Genomic DNA, 22,878 nt, shown 5'->3' on the forward strand with positions numbered 1-22,878 from the left:
GCAACTTCACGCTTCTCATCAGGGACAGACCCGCACACTCCGCAGGGCCAGGCAAGCAGTGTACTGGCCCCAGATCTCCAATGACGTTAAGAACGTCGTCCAGACTTGCAGATCCTGCATCACGCTGCTCCCCTCCCAACCTTCTGAGCCGCTCCTCTCTGACAGTCGTCCGTCCAGACCGTTCGAAGATGCAGCTGCGGACCTCTTCTCCCTAGGCGGCTTCGAGTACCTGGTTCTCACCGACAAGTTTTCCGGCTGGCCATTTGTTGGGCGTTGTGGGAGGTCGGCTACCACGTCTGACGTCACCAAACATCTCGTTCAGTGGATGTCGGACGTTGGCGTTCCTACGCGCCTCACGACGGATGGTGGGCCGCAATTCAGATCTTCAGCGTTCGCTTCGTTCTGCTCAGAGTGGAACATTTGCCACGACCCCAGCAGCCCGTACAATCCTCAGTCAAATGGCGCGGCTGAGGCGGCGGTCAAGGCCATGAAGCACTTATTAATGAAAATTGGCAAAGGTGACGCCTATAACAGCAGTGCCTTCAGAGAAGGGTTGCTGGAGTGGCGTAACACGCCTGGGCCAGGAGGAGCAAGCCCGGCCCAGCTGCTGTTTGGAAGGCCAACGAGGACCAAGGTTCCCACACTTCCTGCAAATCTGCAGCAGTACGCTGCCCACAGCCGCAGTGCTCCCCAGCAGGTCTCATCACAGCTTGGCAAACCTCTGCCCCCTCTGCACGTAGGCGATAAGGTATGGATCCAGAACCAGTCTTCAAAACGCTGGGATATGGAAGGAACGGTCACAAAATGCACGAGAAGAGGACGGAGCTACACAGTGCAGACAGTGACGGGGTCCAGCTTCTGGCGGAACAGACGGTTCCTCCGGCCACGTGCATAGATTGACTGGGCATGCTTCTCTTGCTTTTCCCTTGTTGCTTGTGCGCTACGCTGTGATTTTCGAATTTCAGTTTCAGGATTTTCTTTGTGTTAGTGCTCCCAAGTCGCACTTAAGCCGAGGGGGCATGTGGTGATATTGTAGCACCTTTCCCTGCATGGGTCTTGGCACTCAGGCTGCTAGTGCTACTGTTCGCACCCTAGGCCCTGCACTGCTGTACCTCTGGCGCCTTGCACATAACACATTCACATGTCACCTTTCAAGCCGCCTTTGCAGCCAGCTTCCCTTTAAAAGCCATTGCGTTTTACTGATGATTCTCTCTCATCTTTCGAAGAGTTGGTCTGCCTTGAGCAGGACACAACATGGCGCTGCGAGCAGGGTGTCATCATCATCATCATCATCATCATCATCCGGCGAGATGTTTTCATGATGTCTCGATTGCCGTCTCGATGTCTCGATGTCTCGATGTCTCATGATGTCTCGATTGCCGTGGCCGAGTCAGGTCTAGTTTGTTAAGTATCGTGCTGTGTCCTGACTGTGCATGCGGGATTGGTATGGCGCTTACCCTTTTGTTGCTGTTTTGTTGCTTTCATGCCTTTAAGCATGTAATTGTGTTCAATTGTTGTATTTCATGGAAAAACGATCTTTGCGTTGGATTCATTTAAACTATTATTTGTGTAGGGTTCCACTCCTTCATCTTGGGAAATTGTGTTTTGTTTGCCCAAAGAAGTGGCTTCATCATCATCAAAAAAAAAAAAAATCATCATCATCATCATCATCATCATCATCATCATCATCATCATCCAATTTCTCTCGCTGGAGATGTGCCGGCTTCTGCAGATACTGCTGACCGTGGTGGAGCGTCTCCCACTCCCACGATGACGGCAACGGAGGTGCAGCCGCGGGAGGTCGCTGGCAACTCAAACCCTGGACCGGATGTGGCTGCTGATGTTGCTGGTGCTGGTACCCCCTTTCAGAGGATGATCGATGAAATGCGTCACAAAAAGCGTGTCGTCCACACCGAAAACCGGGAGCGCGCAAAGGCAGCCAGGAACAAAATAGTGGACACGAGCGATGAGATGACGAAGCGACGAATAGAAGAACACACGGAGAAAGGATCATCCTCATGGCTGAGCGTGCTGCCCCTGGCGGAGCATGGCTTTCGTCTCACCAAGCGTGACTTCCGGGATGCTCTGGCATTGAGATATGCATGGCCGCTAGCCAATACACCAGCAACCTGTGTGTGTGGTGAGCTGTTCTCAGTTGAGCATCAGCTATGTTGCACCAGGGGCGGCTTCCCGACACTTCGTCATAACGAGATACGTGACCTGCTGGCGAGGGAATTGACTGAAGTCTGCACTGCCGTTTCGACAGAACCAGCGCTGCAACCTCTTTCTGGTGAGAGGTTTCCTCTTCGGTCAACGAACCGCCGAGAGGATGCGCGCCTGGACATAGCCGCTCGAGGGTTTTGGACCCGTGGGGAGGAAGCTTTTTTTGATGTAAGGGTATTTTGCCCAGATGCTCCTTCCTACGGGTCCAGAACCCTTCCTGCATTGTACCAGCAGCACGAGCGGCGTAAGTGGAACGAATATGGGCCAAGAGTCACAAATGTAGAAAGAGCCGCTTTCACACCTCTCGTGTTCTCTGTGCATGGTGGTTGTGGGAGGCTGTGCAATGTGTTCCTCAAGAGACTGTGCCAGATGCAGGCCGAGTCATCGGGATCTCACTATTCCCAGGTCATTGGTTTACTCCGCTGTCGGCTGTCTTTTGCTTTGCTGCGTGCTGCTGTGTTGTGCATACGTGGGGCTCGGTCACGGTACCACCATCCGGCGAGATGTTTCCATGATGTCTCGATTGCCGTGGCCGAGTCAGGTCTAGTTTGTTAAGTATCGTGCTGTGTCCTGACTGTGCATGCGGGATTGGTATGGCGCTTACCCTTTTGTTGCTGTTTTGTTGCTTTCATGCCTTTAAGCATGTAATTGTGTCCAATTGTTGTATTTCATGGAAAAACGATCTTTGCGTTGGATTCATTTAAACTATTATTTGTGTAGGGTTCCACTCCTTCATCTTGGGAAATTGTGTTTTGTTTGCCCAAAGAAGTGGCTTCATCATCATCAAAAAAAAAAAAAAAAAAAAAAAAAAAAAAAATCATCATCATCATCATCATCATCATCATCATCATCATCATCATCATCATCATCATTGGAAACGGCCTCTTGTACGGGCTTGAAACGGTGATAACCGAGATTATGTGCAAAAGTCGTGATAGATATTCAGGTAAAAATATGACATTTAACAGTTGAATGATTAGTACCAAGTAGATATTCAAATGCAAATGCTGATTATTTTACCAGATAGATATTGAATGACAGATGATGTTACTTTACCAAATAGTTATTTAAAAAATGTGATGTTTTGTTGCTGTTTTGTTGCTTTCATGCCTTTAAGCATGTAATTGTGTTCAATTGTTGTATTTCATGGAAAAACGATCTTTGCGTTGGATTCATTTAAACTATTATTTGTGTAGGGTTCCACTCCTTCATCTTGGGAAATTGTGTTTTGTTTGCCCAAAGAAGTGGCTTCATCATCATCAAAAAAAAAAAAAAAAATCATCATCATCATCATTTGAACAGCCTCTTCTACGGGCAAGCAAAAACGCAATACATCAAAATTCAAATAGAATGAAAAAAGAGAGGAAAATGAACACAAAGTGCACTGGAACTCAATATAAAAAGGAACGCAAAGTGATCAAAGTCATCATCATCATCATCATCATCATCATCATCATCATCATCATCATCATCATCATCGGTTGGGAGTCGGTTGGGCGTTCTGGAGCTCTGACGGTGTGCTGGATTTGCTTGGAGGCTGGAGGAGAAGCTGGAGAAGAAGACTCGGATGAGATCGCTACTCTGCTGTTGTTTTCCCGTGTTGTGTTGGGTTTTGTTCTCTTTTTTCTTTGGTTTCTGTTCATACTTTGTGTTACCAGAGTCTCACCAGCTTCTGGCGTCCAGGTCTGAGCGAAATCACCAGTCTTCGCGCCTGTATGACGTGCCGGCATCCCTACTCCAGCTGGCGTCTCCGGTAGCAGTAATGCCTTGCTGTCAGTGTCAACTAACAGGGAAGTGCCAGAGATGTGCGTGCAAGATTTCTAACAACCCATGTGTGGATTGCTATCCAAGTCGCAACGTTCCATCAACGTGTCGAAACAGGACAAGAGGTGTCGCTGCCCCTCCTGGTTTCGGAGCTGGCTCTTCCTACAGCCAGAGCGATGGTCTGAGTGGCAGCGCTAATGTCGGCGCTATTATTAACAGCCGACCTGATAGTCTGGGTGGTGATAGCTCAGCGCTTCAGCCTGCCAGTCATGGTCATGGTGTGACTAGCGACCATGACCGAGGTGCTGACTGGCACAATCAGCCCCCTGCATGGCTGAGGAGAGTGTACCCCAGCAGTGAAAATTCTGAGCCGCAAACACAGCGCTATGGAGTACATGAAATTTCATCTTCGTCAGCACCAGCGTCTTCGCCAGCGTCAACACCAAGCCAGGACATGCCACCGCTAGTGGCTACGGCACCTTCAGTTGATTTGCTGGGGAGTCAGGCTAACTCTGTGCCCGATCCACCTCCGGAGAGAGTTTCCTCCAACCATTCTAGCCAGTCGGGCCCGTCGGGATCTGCACTTCGGCTAGATCCGCCCAGCCCAGCAATCAGTTCTGCGTTTGACGAGGTTGTACATTGGAGGAAGAGATTTTTCAAGATTCCAACAGGGTCCGTTGGAAAGGATTTTGTCAACCTCATTGCCGCACAACTTCGCAGTTTCGTTGACTCGGCAGGCACCAATGCGAGTGCTATGTATAATCTGTCGGTCTTGCCATCGTTGATGTTGCAGGTGACTCACAGTAAGAGCAAAGCTAAGGCTAACGCTGACCATCTTCAGAGGCGGATGGCTTTGTGGCGGGGCGGTGATTTGGATGCACTGCTTGCGGAGGGCCGTTGCCTGCAGGACACCTTGTTTCGCTCTAGGCCGGGTGGCAAGAGGCAAGGAGAGAGTGACAGAGCCCGCATGTTTGCTGAACACATGAGGAAGGGAAGAGTACACGATGCACTGCGCTCATTGGATAGCGGGAATGATGACAGTGGAGTGCTCAAAATAGACGACATGGTCACTCTAAAGGACGGCACCCGAAGCTCTGTCAGGGACCTTCTTCAGGAGAAGCACCCAGAGAGGCTGGCTGCCAGCCCGGAAGTCTTGTTGAGTGGACAGCCCCCCGAGGTGGACGGCATTCGATTTGACCCATTGACCCCGGATCTCCTCAAGTCTATCGCCGAGCACACAGAAGGCTCCGCTGGCCCTTCCGGTCTGGATGCTGCTGCCTTGCGCCGCATGTGTTTGGCGTTCAAAGGAGCCTCAACACGCCTTTGCGAAGCAATGGCTGATTGCGCCCGCTTGCTTGCGACCCGTGTCATACCATCGGAGGGCCTCATTCCATTTCTTGCTGGTCGGCTAATTGCACTGGACAAGAAGCCTGGGGTCCGCCCAATCGGGGTTGGCGAGGTGCTGAGGCGCATTGTTGCTAAGGCGGTACTTCGTGTCGCAGCCCCGGATATTGAGAAAGCCTGCGGATTTATCCAGAAGTGTGCGGGCCAACCAGCTGGGATAGAGGCGGCCGTGCATGCGGTGCAGCAGATTTACAATGACGAGGAGACAGATGGAGTGCTGTTGGTGGATGCTCGCAATGCATTTAACAGCTTGAACAGAGAAGCGGCGCTACACAATGTCCAGCGGCTATGTCCTGTCCTCTCCAGCGTCATCATGAACTCCTATCAAACGGCTGCACGTTTATTTGTTGCAGGTGGAGGGGAAGTCAAGTCGAGTGAGGGAACCACTCAGGGCGACCCCCTCTCCATGGCCTTTTACGCAGTTGCCACCATACCGATCATCACTCGTCTCCAGGAGCAGCACACATCAGTCCGGCAGAGCTGGTATGCGGATGATTCCAGCGGAGCAGGTAGGCTGAGACAGATCCGGTTGTGGTGGGATGAGCTGCAGGCAATTGGACGGCGATACGGATACTTCACAAACTCCGAAAAGACCCAGCTCCTTGTCAAGCCGGAGCTGGAGCAGGAAGCACGCCAAGTGTTTGCCGGGACAGGGATCCGGATTGTCACGGGGAGCTTGCGTTATCTCGGCTCCGAGATTGGATCGGAAGAGGCGGTCGCGGAAAGTGTGCAGCAACGGGTGGCGAAGTGGAAGGAAGAGCTGAAGAAGCTTACAGAGATTGCAAAAACGGAGCCACATGCTGCCTATGCTGCAATATCTCATGGTTTACGTGGTAGGTGGACCTACCTATTGCGTACAGTACCTTTCCCTGCACAATGCCTTACCGACCTTGACAAGGTGATCACGGAGGAGCTTCTACCTGCTCTAGCGGGCCGTGATTCCTTCCTACCAGAAGAATTGAACCTTCTCCGCCTGCCCTGTCGACTGGGGGGGATGGCCCTGCCGTGTTTTCAGCAAATGGGTACGGCAGAGCTCCCTGCGTCGAGAGCTGTAACGGCCCTTCAGGTGGAGGAGATTTTACACCAGAATGATCAATACACCCATAACTCCACGGAGGATGTTCGCCAGGCAGCCCTAAGCGAGAAGACATGGCTAGCGCATGACCGTCGTCAGAGGGAGCAGAATGATTTCGTCACGATCAAGAGCAGTGCGTCCCCTGCCCTGGCTCGTCGGCTGGAGAGTTTATCCACGAAAGGCGTGTCGAGTTGGCTCGGGGTATTGCCTCTGGCAGACCATGGTCACCATCTGTCCAAGGGAGACTTCCGCGACGCTCTAGCTCTCCGCTATGGTTGGTCTCTCTTGGACACACCAGCTAGCTGTGTGTGTGGGGAGCCGTTCGACGCCACGCATGCGATGATTTGCCCCCGCGGAGGTTTCCCGACAATTCGCCACAATGAAGTAAGAGATATCGTGGCGGATCTTCTGACGGAGGTATGCTCAGATGTGGCAGTCGAGCCTGTACTTGCTCCGATCACAGGCGAGGTGTTTTTATCGGCATCAACAAACACCGCGAACGATGCCCGAGCTGATGTCCGAGCTCGTGGGTTCTGGACCCGGGCTCAGAATGCGTTCTTCGATGTCCGGGTCTTCCACCCGGATGCAGCATCATACAAGAGCAAGCCCGTCAGTGATCTTCTGAAGCAACATGAGCGCCGCAAGAAGAGTGAGTATGCCGAGCGTATCAACAATGTCGACCGTGGTTCATTTAGAGGTGTTTTTATCGGCATCAACAAACACCGCGAACGATGCCCGAGCTGATGTCCGAGCTCGTGGGTTCTGGACCCGGGCTCAGAATGCGTTCTTCGATGTCCGGGTCTTCCACCCGGATGCAGCATCATACAAGAGCAAGCCCGTCAGTGATCTTCTGAAGCAACATGAGCGCCGCAAGAAGAGTGAGTATGCCGAGCGTATCAACAATGTCGACCGTGGTTCATTTACCCCTCTAGTCTTTACCACGGCGGGTTGTTGTGCTCCGGAGTGTACTGCATTCATTAAGCGGTTGTGTGCATTGCTGGCAACTGCCGATCGACCGTATGCCCAGCTAATGGCCTATGTGCGGTGTCGCTTGTCCTTCGCTTTGCTCAGGGCAGCCATAATGTGCATTCGCGGTGCACGTTCGGCCTACCATCGTCCAGTTAATGCGATGAGGGAGTTGGCCATTGTGGAGAGCGGCTTCTAAGCATGTGATTGAGTGGTCTCTGCATGTTGATCGGGTAGCGGAGTTCCATCACTGACACAGTGTGCGGGTATTGCATTATGAATTGGTTGAGTAGATAGTTCCGGAATTAATTCCGTGTTCGATATTGTTTATTTTTTACAAATTTTTATTTTATTCGTGTTCGATATTGAATTTTAATTTTAATTTTTATTTTTTTTTACAAATATTGTTTTTATTCCATTTCACATTTTTCATTCGTGTTGGGTTTAACTACTCACTGTACTGATACATGGTGATGATTGTCATCATCATCATCATCATCATCATCATCATCATCATCTGCGTTGCCGAAAAAATAATAATAGTAAAATAAAAAAATAAACGGCATCATGCAGCTGTGTAAGTAGTAGATGCACAGTGTTACTGCCAGTGCTACAGCAAAGTCTAAAATCGCTTCAATAAAAGCAGAGCAGCACCAGAGAGTGTTATTCTACCTACGTGTCTATATAGACAAGTCGTCAATCCAGTAGCATTTCACATTTGAACGATGTTTGCTGGATGTATCCCCACACTTACCGACTCCGCGCAGAAAGACGCAATAAGTCCATCCTCTGTGGGTGTTTTGAACGGCATTCGCACTGCATTCTGACCACCCCTTGTCAGAATATTCTGGATGTTGACATAGCTACCACCGTCTGTGTTCAGTGTGGCTGGAGACAAGCTTCCCGAGCGAGATCTATACAGTTATGTATCGTGCAGAAAGACAGACAGGCAGACAGACAGACAGACAGACAGACAGAGACAGAGGCAGAGGCAGAGGCAGAGGCAGAGGCAGAGGCAGAGGCAGAGACAGAGACAGAGACAGAGACAGAGACAGAGACAGAGACAGAGACAGAGACAGAGACAGAGACAGAGACAGAGACAGAGACAGAGACAGAGACAGACAGAGACAGACAGAGAGACAGAGAGATAGAGAGACAGAGAGATAGAGACAGAGAAAGCAATTACAGCATATCGATCCCATAATTCCGAGAGAAAATTACAGGATATCGATCCGATAATTCCGAGAGAAAATTACAGGATATCGATCCAATCTGAGTTGCCTCGGCGTGTGTACTTTTGTCCATAGTCACCTGGTGCTCAACCCATCTCACCTCTTTCTCAGAACAATCATTATCGATTCTGGATTTTTTATTCCTGAAGATGGGCCTGGCCCGAAAATTTGGAATTCATTATTTTGGAAGAATCATTATCGAAACTGAACACTAAGCTCCTTTCTCATTTGCAGGCAGTATCAGAGGCAAAGGTACAAGGTGTTGAGGTATTGGCCCCTTCATTTAGACTAATGAGAGGCGCATCTACATTGGATCTCATGTACATGTACTCGTATGCCTGCAAGCACAGGCATCCTCGTCAGGCATACTTGCAATCATCCCATGTTTACGTACAGTCACTGAACACACATACACACACACACACACACACACACACACACACACACACACACACACACACACACACACACACACACACACACACACACACATACACACACACACACACACACACACACACACACACACATACACACACACACACACACACACACACACACACACACACACATACACACACACACACACACACACACACACACACACACACACACACATACACACACACACTCACACACACACACACACACACACACACACACACACACACACACACATGCACACACACACACACACACACACACACACACACACACACACACACACACACGAGTACATACACCTGTACCTCAATGCTGTATACACCTGTAGCTGCAACACAACGGTCACACACCCGTGTCATGCGGCAGCCAAACATACCTTCTGCAGTAGTCAGCACCACTGCTTATACAGGACTGGCATGTGTGCTCCTCGGGGGTCGTTCCTCCTGACTTGCTAAACGCTGACGTGGACGCATTCCACACACCCATTGGTTGACTGTTGATAAACACTTCATTGTAACATCCTGCAACACTGTGCACTGGTGTGCCTGTTGCTGATGGTAACTTATCAACCTGGCAAGGAAGTGTTAATTAGAGGGAACAAGCATGGAGTAAGAAGGAGAGGCAAGCATTCGGAACAGAAACAAGAATGGCCTATGGACCAAATCAGCTGTGATCAAGAAAGGTTGCTTCCTGAATTGCTCCTTCCTCGTGCAGTCTCTACTGGTATGGGTGCCTTACATGGTGAGCGTGGCTGCTTCTGCGGCATAACCGGAAATACATGTACACAATTACCGGGCAGCAAGCATACTACTCAAACACACTTCTGTTTGATGAAACTGACCTACAACTTGCAAACACAATGTAAAGGGACAGGCTCCATGTTTTGAATACATGACATCGTGCATTGTTTGGTCAGCATTCAATATACACGCTGTGCTATGCATGTATCACTGAACATGAAGCCTACCACACTATCCAGCAAGCCGCCGAGGAAGAACCGAGCGCGGCGAAGGTCAAACTTCTCGTTCGCCACGTTTGTCAATGGCTGTGTATCCGTGAGCATGGTACTGGTTGATGAAGTCAGCGGTATACCAACATCCGCACGGATATCCCAGTTACCTAATCTGTGAGAACAAGAGCATACCACACATACAGTGATAAGTGTCTGAGCAACAACCACAGCGACTGCCCTGGTGACTGGCCCTTTGCTGCACAGCAAGCTCTAACTGAGCAACTGCCCCAGTACTGCGCAGAAAACTTGCCTGCATGAGCCGCTACTACGGCGGCTGCCCTGATTATGCACAGCCAACCTTCGCATGCACACCGGTGGAAATCCTAGAATAAGAGAAATTCACGGCTAACATCTTAAAGTCAGTCAGACTCCGGGCTCTTCTGTATGCGTAGGAATTCAACCACCCTCAGTGAGCAAGGCACAGAGGTTCAGATGCTCCTAAAATCCTAAATTGTGCTAGTCTGGCAGCACAGACCTTCATGCTCTAGTATTTGATAAGGGAATCTAATGGACAAGGAATAAGTCAACCCTTTGAAAATGGTTATTGGGTAACAACCTATTGCCGAAGCACCAACCTTGTAATGTTGATCTGATACCACTGGCCGGCCGACAATTGGAACAGCTGACCATTCGGTTGAACAAGGGAGAAGGATACCGTGCTGGTTTCATGTGGATAGCCACCTCGGACGGTAGCACCAAGTGTTCCAGCATTGGCAAACACTCGAATGGAGTCAATCTGTTCAGAACGGAAAACAGCCAAACATCATGAGCCCCATTTTTTTTGGCTTTTATCAACAAAGAGGGCAGAACGAGACTTTGCTTGCAAACTCTTCATGCTTTGCCATTCCCAAGCAAAAAAATCTAAAACTGCTTTCATCTTCGTACAGAATATCCCAAAGGCTAATGCCCATCGTGGGAATCTTCGAGGATATCCTGACATCAGCAAAGGACGGAGAAACGGTGTGCCATTACTGAATAGACCACAACTCTACCACTGGATAAGCTCATGCACAACTTACCCAGTCTTGCTGTGCTTCACCTTCTGCCATTGCATCAGCAGGCTGTGGGGAAAGACATAGTATAGGACAGCAATCAGTACAGTGTAAATGCTGTTTCATTCTGGATAGATTTACAACGAGGTCAAGGTGGTAGGAATTTACTAGTTGTGATAGAACGAAACAGAGGAGAGGTTGAGAGAGAGAGAGAGAGAGAGAGAGAGAGAGAGAGAGAGAGAGAGAGAGAGAGAGAGAGAGAGAGAGAGAGAGAGAGAGAGAGAGAGAGAGAGAGAGAGAGAGAGAAAGAATGTTCGTGCGTTTGTGTGGGTGTGTGAGAGAGGGAGAGAGATAAACATATATACAGACGGACAGACAGCCAGGCAGGTGGGCAGACATCCAGATATAGACACGGAGCGAGCTAGGGCTAAGGAAACAGAGGGCTACATGACTGGCAGGCAGATTAAAGACCAAACTACAGCCAAGATTTGACCCACAGAACGTAGGAAGTACACAAGCGCTATGTCCTTACTTCCTCCATCACTGGACCGAGGTAGAAGAGAAGACCATCAGCAAGGGTACTACCTTGCTTGGCTTCAGCATTCATGGAGAAACGTACAGCCGTGTACGGGGCATAGCTTTCACGCACATCAGAACTCAGAGACAATTCCAGAGCTGATCCAGTCTCTTGACTTTCCTCTGCGGTGGATAGCTTGACAGCACCGGGGAACTGAAAGAGTATCAAATGGCCACAGGAGAAAATTAATTCATAGTTTCAACAGCTAGAGATACGCAAAGACTGCAAAGGTGTGTGGCCGAAAGAACAGGCATGGGAGGTTTAGCAAGAACTTGCTAATCTACAGGATAAGGTGCCAGCGATGTCCAGATGGAAGATTCATTCAATATAGCACCTTTAGAAAGCTGACCCGCACAACTTGAGCAAGACTTGATACGGGCTGACTAATACTGATATACTGTATTTCCCAAATAGAAGTCACACAACCTGAAAGTGGGGGTATGACTTAGTGTGACTGATAATAGGATAAATACGGTATTAACATGTTCACAAATCCATGACGATTATCTTCTTCAAAATGATGCATATTAATCATAATCTCTAATATCAGTATCTAGTCTTGGTTCTGTTGCATGGTCCGGCTATCTATAGGCATGGACAGTGTAAGTCCCGGACATCGTTTTCAAACAGCTGACCATAAATCATAATAGAACGTCTCCTAATATCAACGACTCACATTAGCAAGCTTGCTTTGCGCCCAAGAGATCTTCTCCTGCATTCCAGCCAAGCGATTCATGATGGCCTTCGCTCGGCCTTTCAAGTCAACGATGTTTGTATCGGAATCCCTGATAGTGTTCTCCGTGGGCTCGGTGTCCAAGCCATCCACTGAAACATAACAATCATAAATTATGTAGTATTTGGTGTGGTCAGCAATGTCACTGCATTTCTATTACTACCTCCGACAAGCGAAACTTGGCGCGTTTTTTGCTTCAAATCACTCGAAGTAACTCACACTTTACAATCGAAAATAATGATTGACTCACCAAATTACAACTTTGTATTGCTCAACAAGGACATTAGAGACATCAGTTATTCTGAATCACTCTCCTCTGATTCAGCGATCGCAGCTTCTTGTGAAAAGGAATTGTCCCTGTAGTGAGACGAAAATGCGATTGCAGCGGATTCAGTTGCAGCAAGTACCTCTGCTGTGATCACTCGGGAAATATCGATGCCGCTCCTGTATTCTGTGCTCGATCCATGATGTCGAGGGTAGTCATTTCCGTCGCCTTTCTCCAGGATTTCGTCGTAAGAATTGTGCAACACCTCCACACGCGCTGGGACTCCAACTTTGTGCCCGGTATTCTCACCAACAGCCCAAAATTGCCGGCTGCAATTCCTGGCAATTTTTCTTAGCCACCAGAGACACATCGCTGTGGAGGCTATTGAAAGAAGCCAGGTTGTTGACATTGATGTCTGGACTCTGTGCGGACTGAGTGACCACGTGGAGAGAGAGCGAAGTCCTTTGTTTTGGGTTGAAACGCGAAAGCACGACGATTCTCCTTCGCAGAATGGAAGCGCGCACCATTGTGCTGGTACACGAGAGACTGACCTGCCTCAGCAACCCGTCTACCTCTGACGAAGTCTGAGCCATGTCCTACTGACCAGCTCGTCGCTTGGCTTCCTGCACCAGGTTGTGTCGAGCTACAAGTAGGTCGTACCTCGCAGCCTTGTGAAGTTGTGGAACGAACGCAAAAAAAACAACACCAAAAACGCGCCAAGTTTCGCTTGTCGGAGGTAGTACACAACTTCTTCACTGGTATTTACCAGTGAAGAAACTGTTAAGAACAGCGTGAAGTGAATTTATGTGAAGCCAAATGTCGGTGAAGGAGGAAAGCCCAGGATCCTGGATGCGAACATTAAAGTACGAGTCGTAGTGAACAGCCCTGTGAACTTGCACAGAATTGGGCTGGGTAGAGTGAATGAAAATTTCTATACTTCTCCTATTCACAGTTTGATGTTGTTGTAGTTGTAGTTGTTGTAGTTGTTGTTGTTGTTGTTGTTGTTGTTGTTGATGTTCTTGTTCTTGTTGTTGTTGCTGTTGCTGCTGCTGCTGCTGCTGCTGCTGCTGCTGCTGTTGCTGTTGCTGTTGCTGCTGCTGCTGCTGCTGCTGCTGCTGTTGCTGTTGCTGTTGCTGTTGCTGTTGCTGTTGCTGTTGCTGTTGCTGTTGTTGTTGTTGTTGTTGTTGTTGTTGTTGTTGTTGTTGTTGTTGTTGTTGTTGTTGTTGTTGTTGTTGTTGTTGTTGTTGTTGTTGTTGTTGTGATGCTACAGTCATATACTGTGCAACCCAAACTTACAGACATCTTTAACATGGTTGTTGCTCCTGTCAATGGTATTGAGGTCCCTCTGGATCCTATCTGAATGCTCTCCGAGTCTCGTGATGTTCTCCTCTGTATTGCGGATACTTCTGTCACTCATCAAGATGGTTTCGTTTATTCCATCAGCACCGTCTTGCATTGGTGTGATTCGGCTAGATGGATCTGAACAAACACGGAAGTCACCATACAACATAGAACATACACCACCTGTCTTTTCATATTGCATTACCAAAGGGCAACAAACATAGTCGACCCGATACTGACCTCAGCCAAGTTGCCTAGTATATACATTGTGTTTCTTGCCTGGATCAAGTGAAGCAAGTCCGTCAGTCTACATGGATACGCTAGAAAAGAAAGGAAAACAAGGATGGATCCTTGCGCTGAAGTGCGTTGTCCCATTCAATTGAAATATCTGATTGTAGGTTCGAACTCCGCGCAACCAGGATTCTCCCATTGTTGGAAAATGTAAAAGGCAACTACTTCCCATTTGACAGCGAGAATCTCTCATATCTAGAGGCATCAGAGTACCAACTTACCAGAGTTTGCCACCTCGGTCTGCCGCTCCAACCCAGACGTATGCCTGTCAACCGTGGAGTTGTGTACGCCTTGTTCGGCTTCTAGCAGACTTGCAATCATTGCAAGCTGCGAGGCAGAATCTAAGAACAACAACACCAAGCCGAATAGCATAAATGCTGCACAAGAATACCACATTCACAGCGGCATAGCAGAGTTAAATCTCTCATTGTTACAAAAATAAAGAAACTATAAGCAGTTCTAGGTCAATCAAAAGAGACAGATCACGCCATCGCTGCAAACTGCCTCACCCTCGAACCGCCTCGTGAGTTCCTCTAGCAGCTGCTCTATGGCCTCCGATGCTTCATTGGCCATCCTGGCACGCTCTGGCATACCTTGCAGTGTTTGATTGCGTGCCTGGTGTTAATCAATGTATGGAGAGACAACGCCACATCAAGGACATGTGTAAGAAAGATAGCGGCTATATGGTCTGCAGAAAATAGTAGTCAAAATACCAATGGTTGGGATTGATGTACTGTAAAACCAGAAAATTTAACGAACAAAAAGTTTAACGTTTTTGTAATTTTGGCGTGATAACGTGCAGAAAGTTTAGCTATGGCTACCTGGCCACCCATCTGTATGCGCATCTTTACACAGATATCTCGCGATAACGTTTCTTCAAACAATGAAAAAAATTGATCGTTAAAACATTAGACTTTGTGACTCGTTAGACTTTCCGGTTTTACAGTAATGCTCATCAGTGCATCTATAAAGAACACTCACAACCATTTACTAGAATTATTAGAAGTAGAATGAGCACAAGAAATCCAATGGGGTGAATTCTTTCACGAAACACTGAAATTATAACATGGCCAGCAATCAAGGACATCTGAGAGTTGTAATTTTTGTACTCCTCCGAGGTGTGATTTTTGGCGTGCTGGGCCAAGCACAAGGAAGCCATCTGCAAAAAAACTGCAGAAAATGGTTGTTGTTTGATCCTTTGGTGTAATCTTTGTTTCTAGTCGAAGCTAGTTGCTGTTTGGAGCAGAAACGCTGAAAGTGACTATTTTCTGCATGTACTCATACATGTACTCATGTACTCAGGCATGCAGTCTCACTCGTATTTTAGCTATTTTTCTGGAATGGATGCTGCTCTGCGCCCCTTGGTGAACATTTCCTGCGCTCGTGGAGCAGCTGAAAAGGACCACTGGTATGTCTGGTTCCTGGTTTGAAAGTGGAGAGTCGACTTTTGTGCCTTGAAAAAGGAGTAGAGAGCGATAAAGGTACGTCTGTGGCTGATTTTTGAGTGCTCCTCGTACATTTTTGATCGTGATAGAAATTCTCAGACCAAAGTCAGACCAAAGATGATGGTCGTACAGTTTTCTTGTGAATTTTTTAGTTGTTTCATCTCGTATGTATGTCAGTATCGTGATGGTGAAGTGGAGAGGGTGATTTTCTTCCTCTAGGCTTCGTTCGACCGACTTTGCTTCGTCCTCGTTGAAAAGTGATCCTGAAAAAAAGGTCGATTCGCAAAATTATGTTGATTTTCAATGTACGAGATGACATGCGATTGCTGGCTATGGACAGGAACGTTAAAATGGGGGTGCGACTTTCAATTTGAAGGGACCGTTAAGCGAGAAAATACGAACCATACTCATAGATAGCAAGAAAATATCACAAGACGCATGCTTCAATCACAGGTAGGTACGTACCAGTCTCAGCGTCGTGTTGGCAGCCTGAAGAGCATCAGAGGCATTGCTAAGTGCTGAAGCAATCAGCTGTGTGATATCTCTGTAAGCTGTTGCTGCAGCTGCGGATCTGTTGCCCGTAGTTACTACAGTCTCAAAGGCACTGCACAGTGTGGACAATTAGATGCACAACAGAATGCTTCACATATGACTACAGTATGTCAAATGCTATTGCCTGGAAATGATGATAGTTTTAAAATCAGCAAATCTAGGACTCACCACTTCTACTAAGTCTAGGACATGCCTACATTGTAGGCAACAGTCTCCCTCACGGTTATATCCTGTTACTTTTAAGATTAATATGGCTTTGCCAGTTATGTGGTCCACCAGGTACCTAGTGCAAATCAAAAATCTCCAGTGGGTGTATAGGCTGTGGGCGTGCAGACTTGCATGGTTCTCTGGTCATAGCTGCACATGGTGTACGCGTGTGTGTGTGTGTGTGTGTGTGTGTGTGTGTGTATGTGTGTGTGTGTGTGTATGTGTGTGTGTGTGTGTGTGTGTGTGTGTGTTAATCTGTTAACCATGGACTGCTTCTGGCTAGATTAACTCTTGTGTAATCAATGGTGCTAGTGAAGCTTATATCAGATCCACTCTGATTTAGCCACCCGCACTAGTAGCAAGTATTACCTTCACTGGGGGCAGGGGTACCTGCAGTTGGATCCCGGGACGGATACCCTGATGCCGTCAATCCTTTTTCTGCACCTTGTCCTCACCCACTTATTGAGGTGTGGTGAGCCCATAAGTGGGATCATTTCAAGTCCACCCTAGTTTGGGGATTTCAGGGGGTGTCGGCCGTTGGGTGGTTCAATGGCCAATTGAGTCATCTTTCCAAGATTCCTTTTGATTCTCTCTCCCCTCTCCCGGGGAGACCCACGTGACCAGTTTTGGCAGTGAGCAAGTACAAGTACAAGTGTGTGTGTGTGTGTGTGTGTGTGTGTGTGTGTGTGTGTGTGTGTGTAAATGTAAATACCCACGCGTTGCATGCAAATCCCTACAGGAAGGCAGACTGCATCCAGAGAGGCTAACTGATACCAACAATGCCAACCACAAACAATGCTAATTTTTGACGTAGCACATGCTAATTTTCGACGTAGAACATGCTAATTTTCGACGTAGCACATGCTTGCCCGAGTTGGCAATGCTGTGTAACCAGCTTATACCGATCGAAAGAGGGCCAGGCCTTTTTCTTAGGCTGAAAGCTAAGGAGGCCGCACTTCCAAGGGCTTTCAGAACATTTTCGTTGCTGGTTGCCAAACTTACGTTTCTGAGCTGTCCAGATCTTGAATGAGCCTGTTCAGACTGGTTTTGATTGACGTCAGCTCAGTTTGGATGAAATTGGAATCATTCTGGGACTTTTCCACGATCCTAACAAGGCTTTCAGTGGCGGCTCGTATCGCTTCAATGGCATCATTAGTCGCCTACAATGAAGCATAACGTTGATACAAACATGACCAGTCACCCGAGGCTTCACACTATCCACAGCATGTACAAGAGACTTTCCTACACCAGAAACTCAACAGCATGATAGGATGCATGCACCTCGGGACTCCACTTACGTCAACATCACTGGTTGCATTGGCCACAGATTCAAGAGAGCCAGAGATGATCACAGCCAATTGTTGCACATCAGCCAGGATATTTTGTAGTTGCTCGGACGCATTCACAACGAGTTGCTGCAGAAAAAACAACAACAGTCAGGTGGTGAAGAAAACCAGTGTTGCACACCAAGACAGTCAGGCCATGCGTGGGCATAGCCATGTTCTATGGCATCCTTCACCCCCCACCCCCATCCTCCCCTCTACTGATCTTAATGTTTCTAGGTCGAAACCGGGACAGCTAGTGAATGCATTACAATTCCGGCAAAAAGCTTATCATTGGCAGCTATATGGCATGGCGCTTGTGATGTGTCCATGAAAACAGTAATCAGCATAGCAGCATTTCTCTCCTAAACAACATGCTGCTGAAAACCGGGAAAGCAACAATTGAGACACTGTATGGCATGAAAAAGGTCATGTAGGTCCCAAGCAAACTACTCAATTGCAATAGAACTTCAAAAGTGACCCACCGATGACCTGTCGTGACTGGCGCGAGCATTGTCAATGCGCCGCTGAGCTCGCCCTGTGATCCGCCGTGTGCCTTGAGTGGCATTGCGCAATGCCTCGACCAGCGTAGCTAGTGACCGCACTTCGTCTTGACTTGTGCGGATCGCAACCGTATGGTTGTCATTGCGACCTTGCTCCTGCATTCAAAATAGCCAAAATCAACATCAATGATCTTAGAATGCAAGAAAAACAATCGCCATACTAGTACATGCTTTCCGTGGTTCACAAAAACACAATAGAGAGGTTCAGCTATACGTGAAATGTAGAGAAATCACATAGAGAGCAGGTGTCTGGGTTGGAGTCCACGGCTTCGTGTGTTTTGGGTCCAGATTTCTACGCATAGATGAGGTTCTGCAGGGTATCGATCAAATGCAGGCAGAAAACTGCCAAATATGGAGGGGGAAATTCCCAGTACACATTCTACGTGAACTCTCTACGTGACGTAGCGCAGAACAGATTTTCTTTACGTTACGGGGACGCAAAGAGAGTTTCTGGGATTCTTCGCGTTGCGTGCCCATAGCGTAGAGCAGAACCTCACTAATGAATAAAAAGTAAGAAGGCTACAGCTGCAACTCAGTGCTATATGTTTGAACCATCAATCATCAGGCAGCAAACTGAGTGTTTACTGGGTATAAGTCACAATATTTCTGGACAAAAATCCGACCTGAGACCGTACACTGTGGCTGATACTACAAATAGGCATTTCGTGCAAACCTTGACAGCAAAGTTCCCTGATTGGCAATGAAACATATTATACATAAAGGGGCATGGGCAACACCTTTGAATAGCGGCTTGAATGTGCCTAGTGATGCCAATAAAGAGGATGAATGTGCTTGAATTTCATGGATCTAGGTGCAGATGCACACCTCATCATCGCAGTAAAACAATTCGGAGGGGGGGGGGGGACTTTTTTGCAAAGGCACACGTCAACTTAGGCAGCAATAAATCAAGTGGAAAGTAGCAAACCAACGCCAATCAAATCAACAACAAGTATGACTGCACAAGTAGTGAACTTGAACGCTCAGGACAATGGCTTGTAACATACTCTGACAGAAATGGTGTTCAACTCGGTGACAAGTTCCCGTGCTTCGTTGATTTCCTCCAGCGATTCGGAGATCTCATCGCTATTCAAACGAATCTCTTCCTGCATCTTGCGAGCAGATGATAGATCCTGGCCATGACGGACATTGGTCCGAATAAGCATGGTAATGGCAAAGTACAGACGTTCGATCATACCTACCAGGAATAGAAAAGAAGACAGAGAAAAACGGTCTTAGTGCATATCCAATTTTATCATTCGGAATACACCGGAGGATGCACCCAGTGTACTGACAGTGCTCAACACCACTGCGGAGGCAGAGCGTAATGCACACCATGGCGGAGGCAGAGCGTAATACACAGGACAACAAGGGCAATCAAGGCTTGTTAGTCGCTATTTAAAGTTTCATGCTTTTGCAATCATCAGGCAACATGAGGATGGTACTGGCCATGCCGGTATATATGCCAGGAGAGGGTGGGTCTTGTAGCGCTGTGTGGAAAGCAAATATGACGGTTAAAAATATGGCAAATATACAAATATGACGTTCACAAGAGAGAGATTGGAAGCTTTGTCACAACTCCGAGTTTCACGTATCTCTACGATCATCAGGCAAATATGACGTTTAATTAAACTATGTCCGCATTCCATATCTATTACTTGTATACTGAAATCCTCAAACTAGGGCTTTCAAAGTTTACTGCAATAGCGGTATACACCATACAGCTACTAAGTACATGTATCCATACTCCTGGAATAGTGCAACATTGCACTTGTGCATGCAGGAAATTATCATGAAAAGTTCGGACCAACTCACGGTCAGCTCTGCGAAGCACGTCAGTTGCATGGTCGACGGTTGAGCGATGCACCTCATCCGTTTCATCCACTTCTCTCTGCAGGCTGGCAGCAACACTGGCTAGATCAAGCACCTGGCAGGCAGAAAGGAGAAGAGTGCAACAGATCAAAGCGGTATGAGTCGGTTAAGGAAAGGCATACCTGGCATACAGCCATGAATAGCCCACGTCGAGTTTACGACCAGACATGACACAGAACTCAAGGCGGCATGCACAGGATCATTCGAACCTGTATCTTTGCTTGCAGCTCAAATTGATCAGGGCAAAGACACTGTAATGTGAAGAACATTGTACCAGTCGTATGCAAACTGAATGGGATATGCAAAAACGTGTTGACCTACTTTGGCGACGAGTTGATTGCTCACAAGAGAAGACAATTCATCCAGCTTTGATGCGGCAGAGTTATCCTGCAACAGACAACAAAAAATCAAATTTCTGAGCGTTTTCTCCTACATGTGTCCAAGCTTCAGCATGATCTAGCTGTGTTTAATTAATCCGGTGTGCATTGATATTATTTACTGAGGTGCAACATTTATATTTTCTCTTCCATTTTAAAGTCACACTTGTTTCAACTTCTTTGTATTGTTATATGTTAGTATTCTCAAAGTTCTTCGATTACAATAGAAACATTGTCCATACCTGAGTAAAATTATCGCGTGTGGGCATATCTGATTCCATCCCCGACCCTGATAGTCCAAAACCAGATCCTGACACATCCACTCCTGGTCCAGCCATGATGTCATCCATCCTGGGAGTGACGTCATAGCCCAGCAGTGCATACGCGGCAATGACAAAAGACTGCAATGTTGAGCGGCGCATCTGGAAAAAAGAAGAGCGTAGAAGAAAAAAACAAATCAGATCGACCTTATTCCAATTGGAAAAAGAGGGGTGCATCCTTGGAGATAACGTAGTACAGTTGCACTCAGTGAAATCCGACCCCAGCGAAAAGCTGGTGCCCTGAATCAGTTCATACTACATTATCATAGTATTAAGGACACGTGCATATAGCCGGCTTGCTATGTTACTGTGCGCACAGAAAAAGATTTCAACAAAACAAGCCACGTGCCAAGCAGCATTCGTACAACTTTCAGGGTGTCAGGGGCCGTGCTAGTCTGCGGTGTCAAACGTGCACTTCGGAGAAGTGCCACATGTCTTGACGTTATCATTTGAAAACAGGATGGATGAGGAACTGCATACCTCTTACTCATCAACACGATAAGGCTCAAGCAGTCACGACTGAGGAAACCGTGGCTGTGGATTAATGCTTCAAGTGCAAACAAAAATGCTGTGCTTGATAGTAAGTAATAGTTAGTAAACTGTCTCTTCAAGCTTCTCACATTGTTCCTTCTTGCAGCATCGGTCAGGTTGTCCAGTTGTGTGCGTGCAGCAGCCAGAGCGTCAAAGTAGCTGGAGTCATTGGTTACCTCTAATAGCATGGCTCTCATGACCGTAATCTCATCGAACAGCGAATCAGTGCACTCATCACATGCTACACATTCACGAGCGAAAACCGGAAGCAAAAATCCATACAGTGTGTCAGTAAATGTTAGGCATGCAGCTACTGGATAAAGTCAGCACTGACTTTTGCTAACTAATAGCTTGTTACCACAGGACTCACGGACGTTTTGTACTGATCTCGGCTGCTCTCCTGGAAAAGGGGCAACTCTGTTAGTCTTGAGTAGTGGTATAACAAAGTGGTGGAGTGACTTAAACAGTGTTGACTCCAGCCTTGTGTGATGGCAAAGTTTTAATGTAGTGGCCTGCATGTAATCAGATGCTGCCTTTTTGGTCATTCATGTCAAACAACTTGCCTGTAAAATATTACGGGGTATTGAAGGAAACACACCTGGCAGTAAAATGTAGTGAAAATCACTGTGGCTATCCGTAGCTTTTTAACTTACCAACACAGCCCTCCTCTCCATTTGGTACATGCCGCGCTTGGCAGGCTTGGCAGAACTGCCCCACAACAGCCTGTTTGCACAGGCAGTCACCAGTTGTCTGGTCACAAGTGCCATCCACTGACCATTTCTCAGTACAGTTGCATGCTGTTGAGGCGAAAAAGGGCACACATGCGCGCGCGTGCGCACACACACACACATACACACACGCACACATACACACACACACACACATACACACACACACACACACAAATAAACACAGGGTTTATTAACACAATTATGTCCGCGTAGGTGGCAGGGGTGCCACTTTCGCTTATGCCATTCAGGATTGATGTCTGAAGAGTAATACAATACAATGAAATGACAGAAATGACGTTAACAAAAGCCGTTAGCAGCAATACCAATCGGCCTAGTGGAATCTTAATCGAAAGTAAAAATAAAATAGAATATACATACATACAACATGTCTGGCACAACTGCACACTGAAAACAAACATAAGCCCAGACATGAAAATACATATATACTAGAAAAGCAATCCTGTCCGCTATTCAATTATTTCATTCCTCGCAGTTTGCTAGACTATGAATCAATGTTCCTACACCAATGACAAAATGTAGCATAGATAGCAGACTTGGTGTTACCTAGGCTTATTGCACTGAAGGCAGATTGGTATGCTTCAAGCTGCACTCAGCCAAGCAATTTAAAGACTTTCCATACAA

The 22,878-nt window shown here is 47.4% G+C and overlaps 1 protein-coding gene across 1 annotated transcript in view; it reads right to left on the bottom strand.

Moving 5' to 3' along the window:
- The window catches only part of LOC135805860 (laminin-like protein epi-1), a 90,616-nt gene that overhangs the window by 34,533 nt on the left and 33,205 nt on the right, over positions 1-22,878 (bottom strand). Inside the window, exons 31-50 of the mRNA XM_065319979.1 lie at positions 22,159-22,302; positions 21,595-21,746; positions 20,897-21,076; positions 20,599-20,664; positions 20,221-20,332; positions 19,413-19,603; positions 18,331-18,504; positions 17,822-17,938; positions 17,526-17,683; positions 16,230-16,368; positions 14,829-14,934; positions 14,541-14,660; positions 13,984-14,166; positions 12,366-12,514; positions 11,645-11,842; positions 11,140-11,181; positions 10,696-10,856; positions 10,076-10,232; positions 9,485-9,678; positions 8,187-8,346 (exon numbers count right to left, since the gene is read on the bottom strand). Of these exons, the coding sequence (XP_065176051.1) occupies positions 8,187-8,346; positions 9,485-9,678; positions 10,076-10,232; positions 10,696-10,856; positions 11,140-11,181; positions 11,645-11,842; positions 12,366-12,514; positions 13,984-14,166; positions 14,541-14,660; positions 14,829-14,934; positions 16,230-16,368; positions 17,526-17,683; positions 17,822-17,938; positions 18,331-18,504; positions 19,413-19,603; positions 20,221-20,332; positions 20,599-20,664; positions 20,897-21,076; positions 21,595-21,746; positions 22,159-22,302 (2,903 nt within the window). The remainder of the gene's footprint in view (positions 1-8,186; positions 8,347-9,484; positions 9,679-10,075; positions 10,233-10,695; positions 10,857-11,139; positions 11,182-11,644; positions 11,843-12,365; positions 12,515-13,983; positions 14,167-14,540; positions 14,661-14,828; positions 14,935-16,229; positions 16,369-17,525; positions 17,684-17,821; positions 17,939-18,330; positions 18,505-19,412; positions 19,604-20,220; positions 20,333-20,598; positions 20,665-20,896; positions 21,077-21,594; positions 21,747-22,158; positions 22,303-22,878) is intronic.

Source organism: Sycon ciliatum, chromosome 1 (genome assembly GCF_964019385.1).
Source record: "Sycon ciliatum chromosome 1, ocSycCili1.1, whole genome shotgun sequence".
NCBI classification, from domain to species: Eukaryota; Metazoa; Porifera; class Calcarea; order Leucosolenida; family Sycettidae; genus Sycon; species Sycon ciliatum.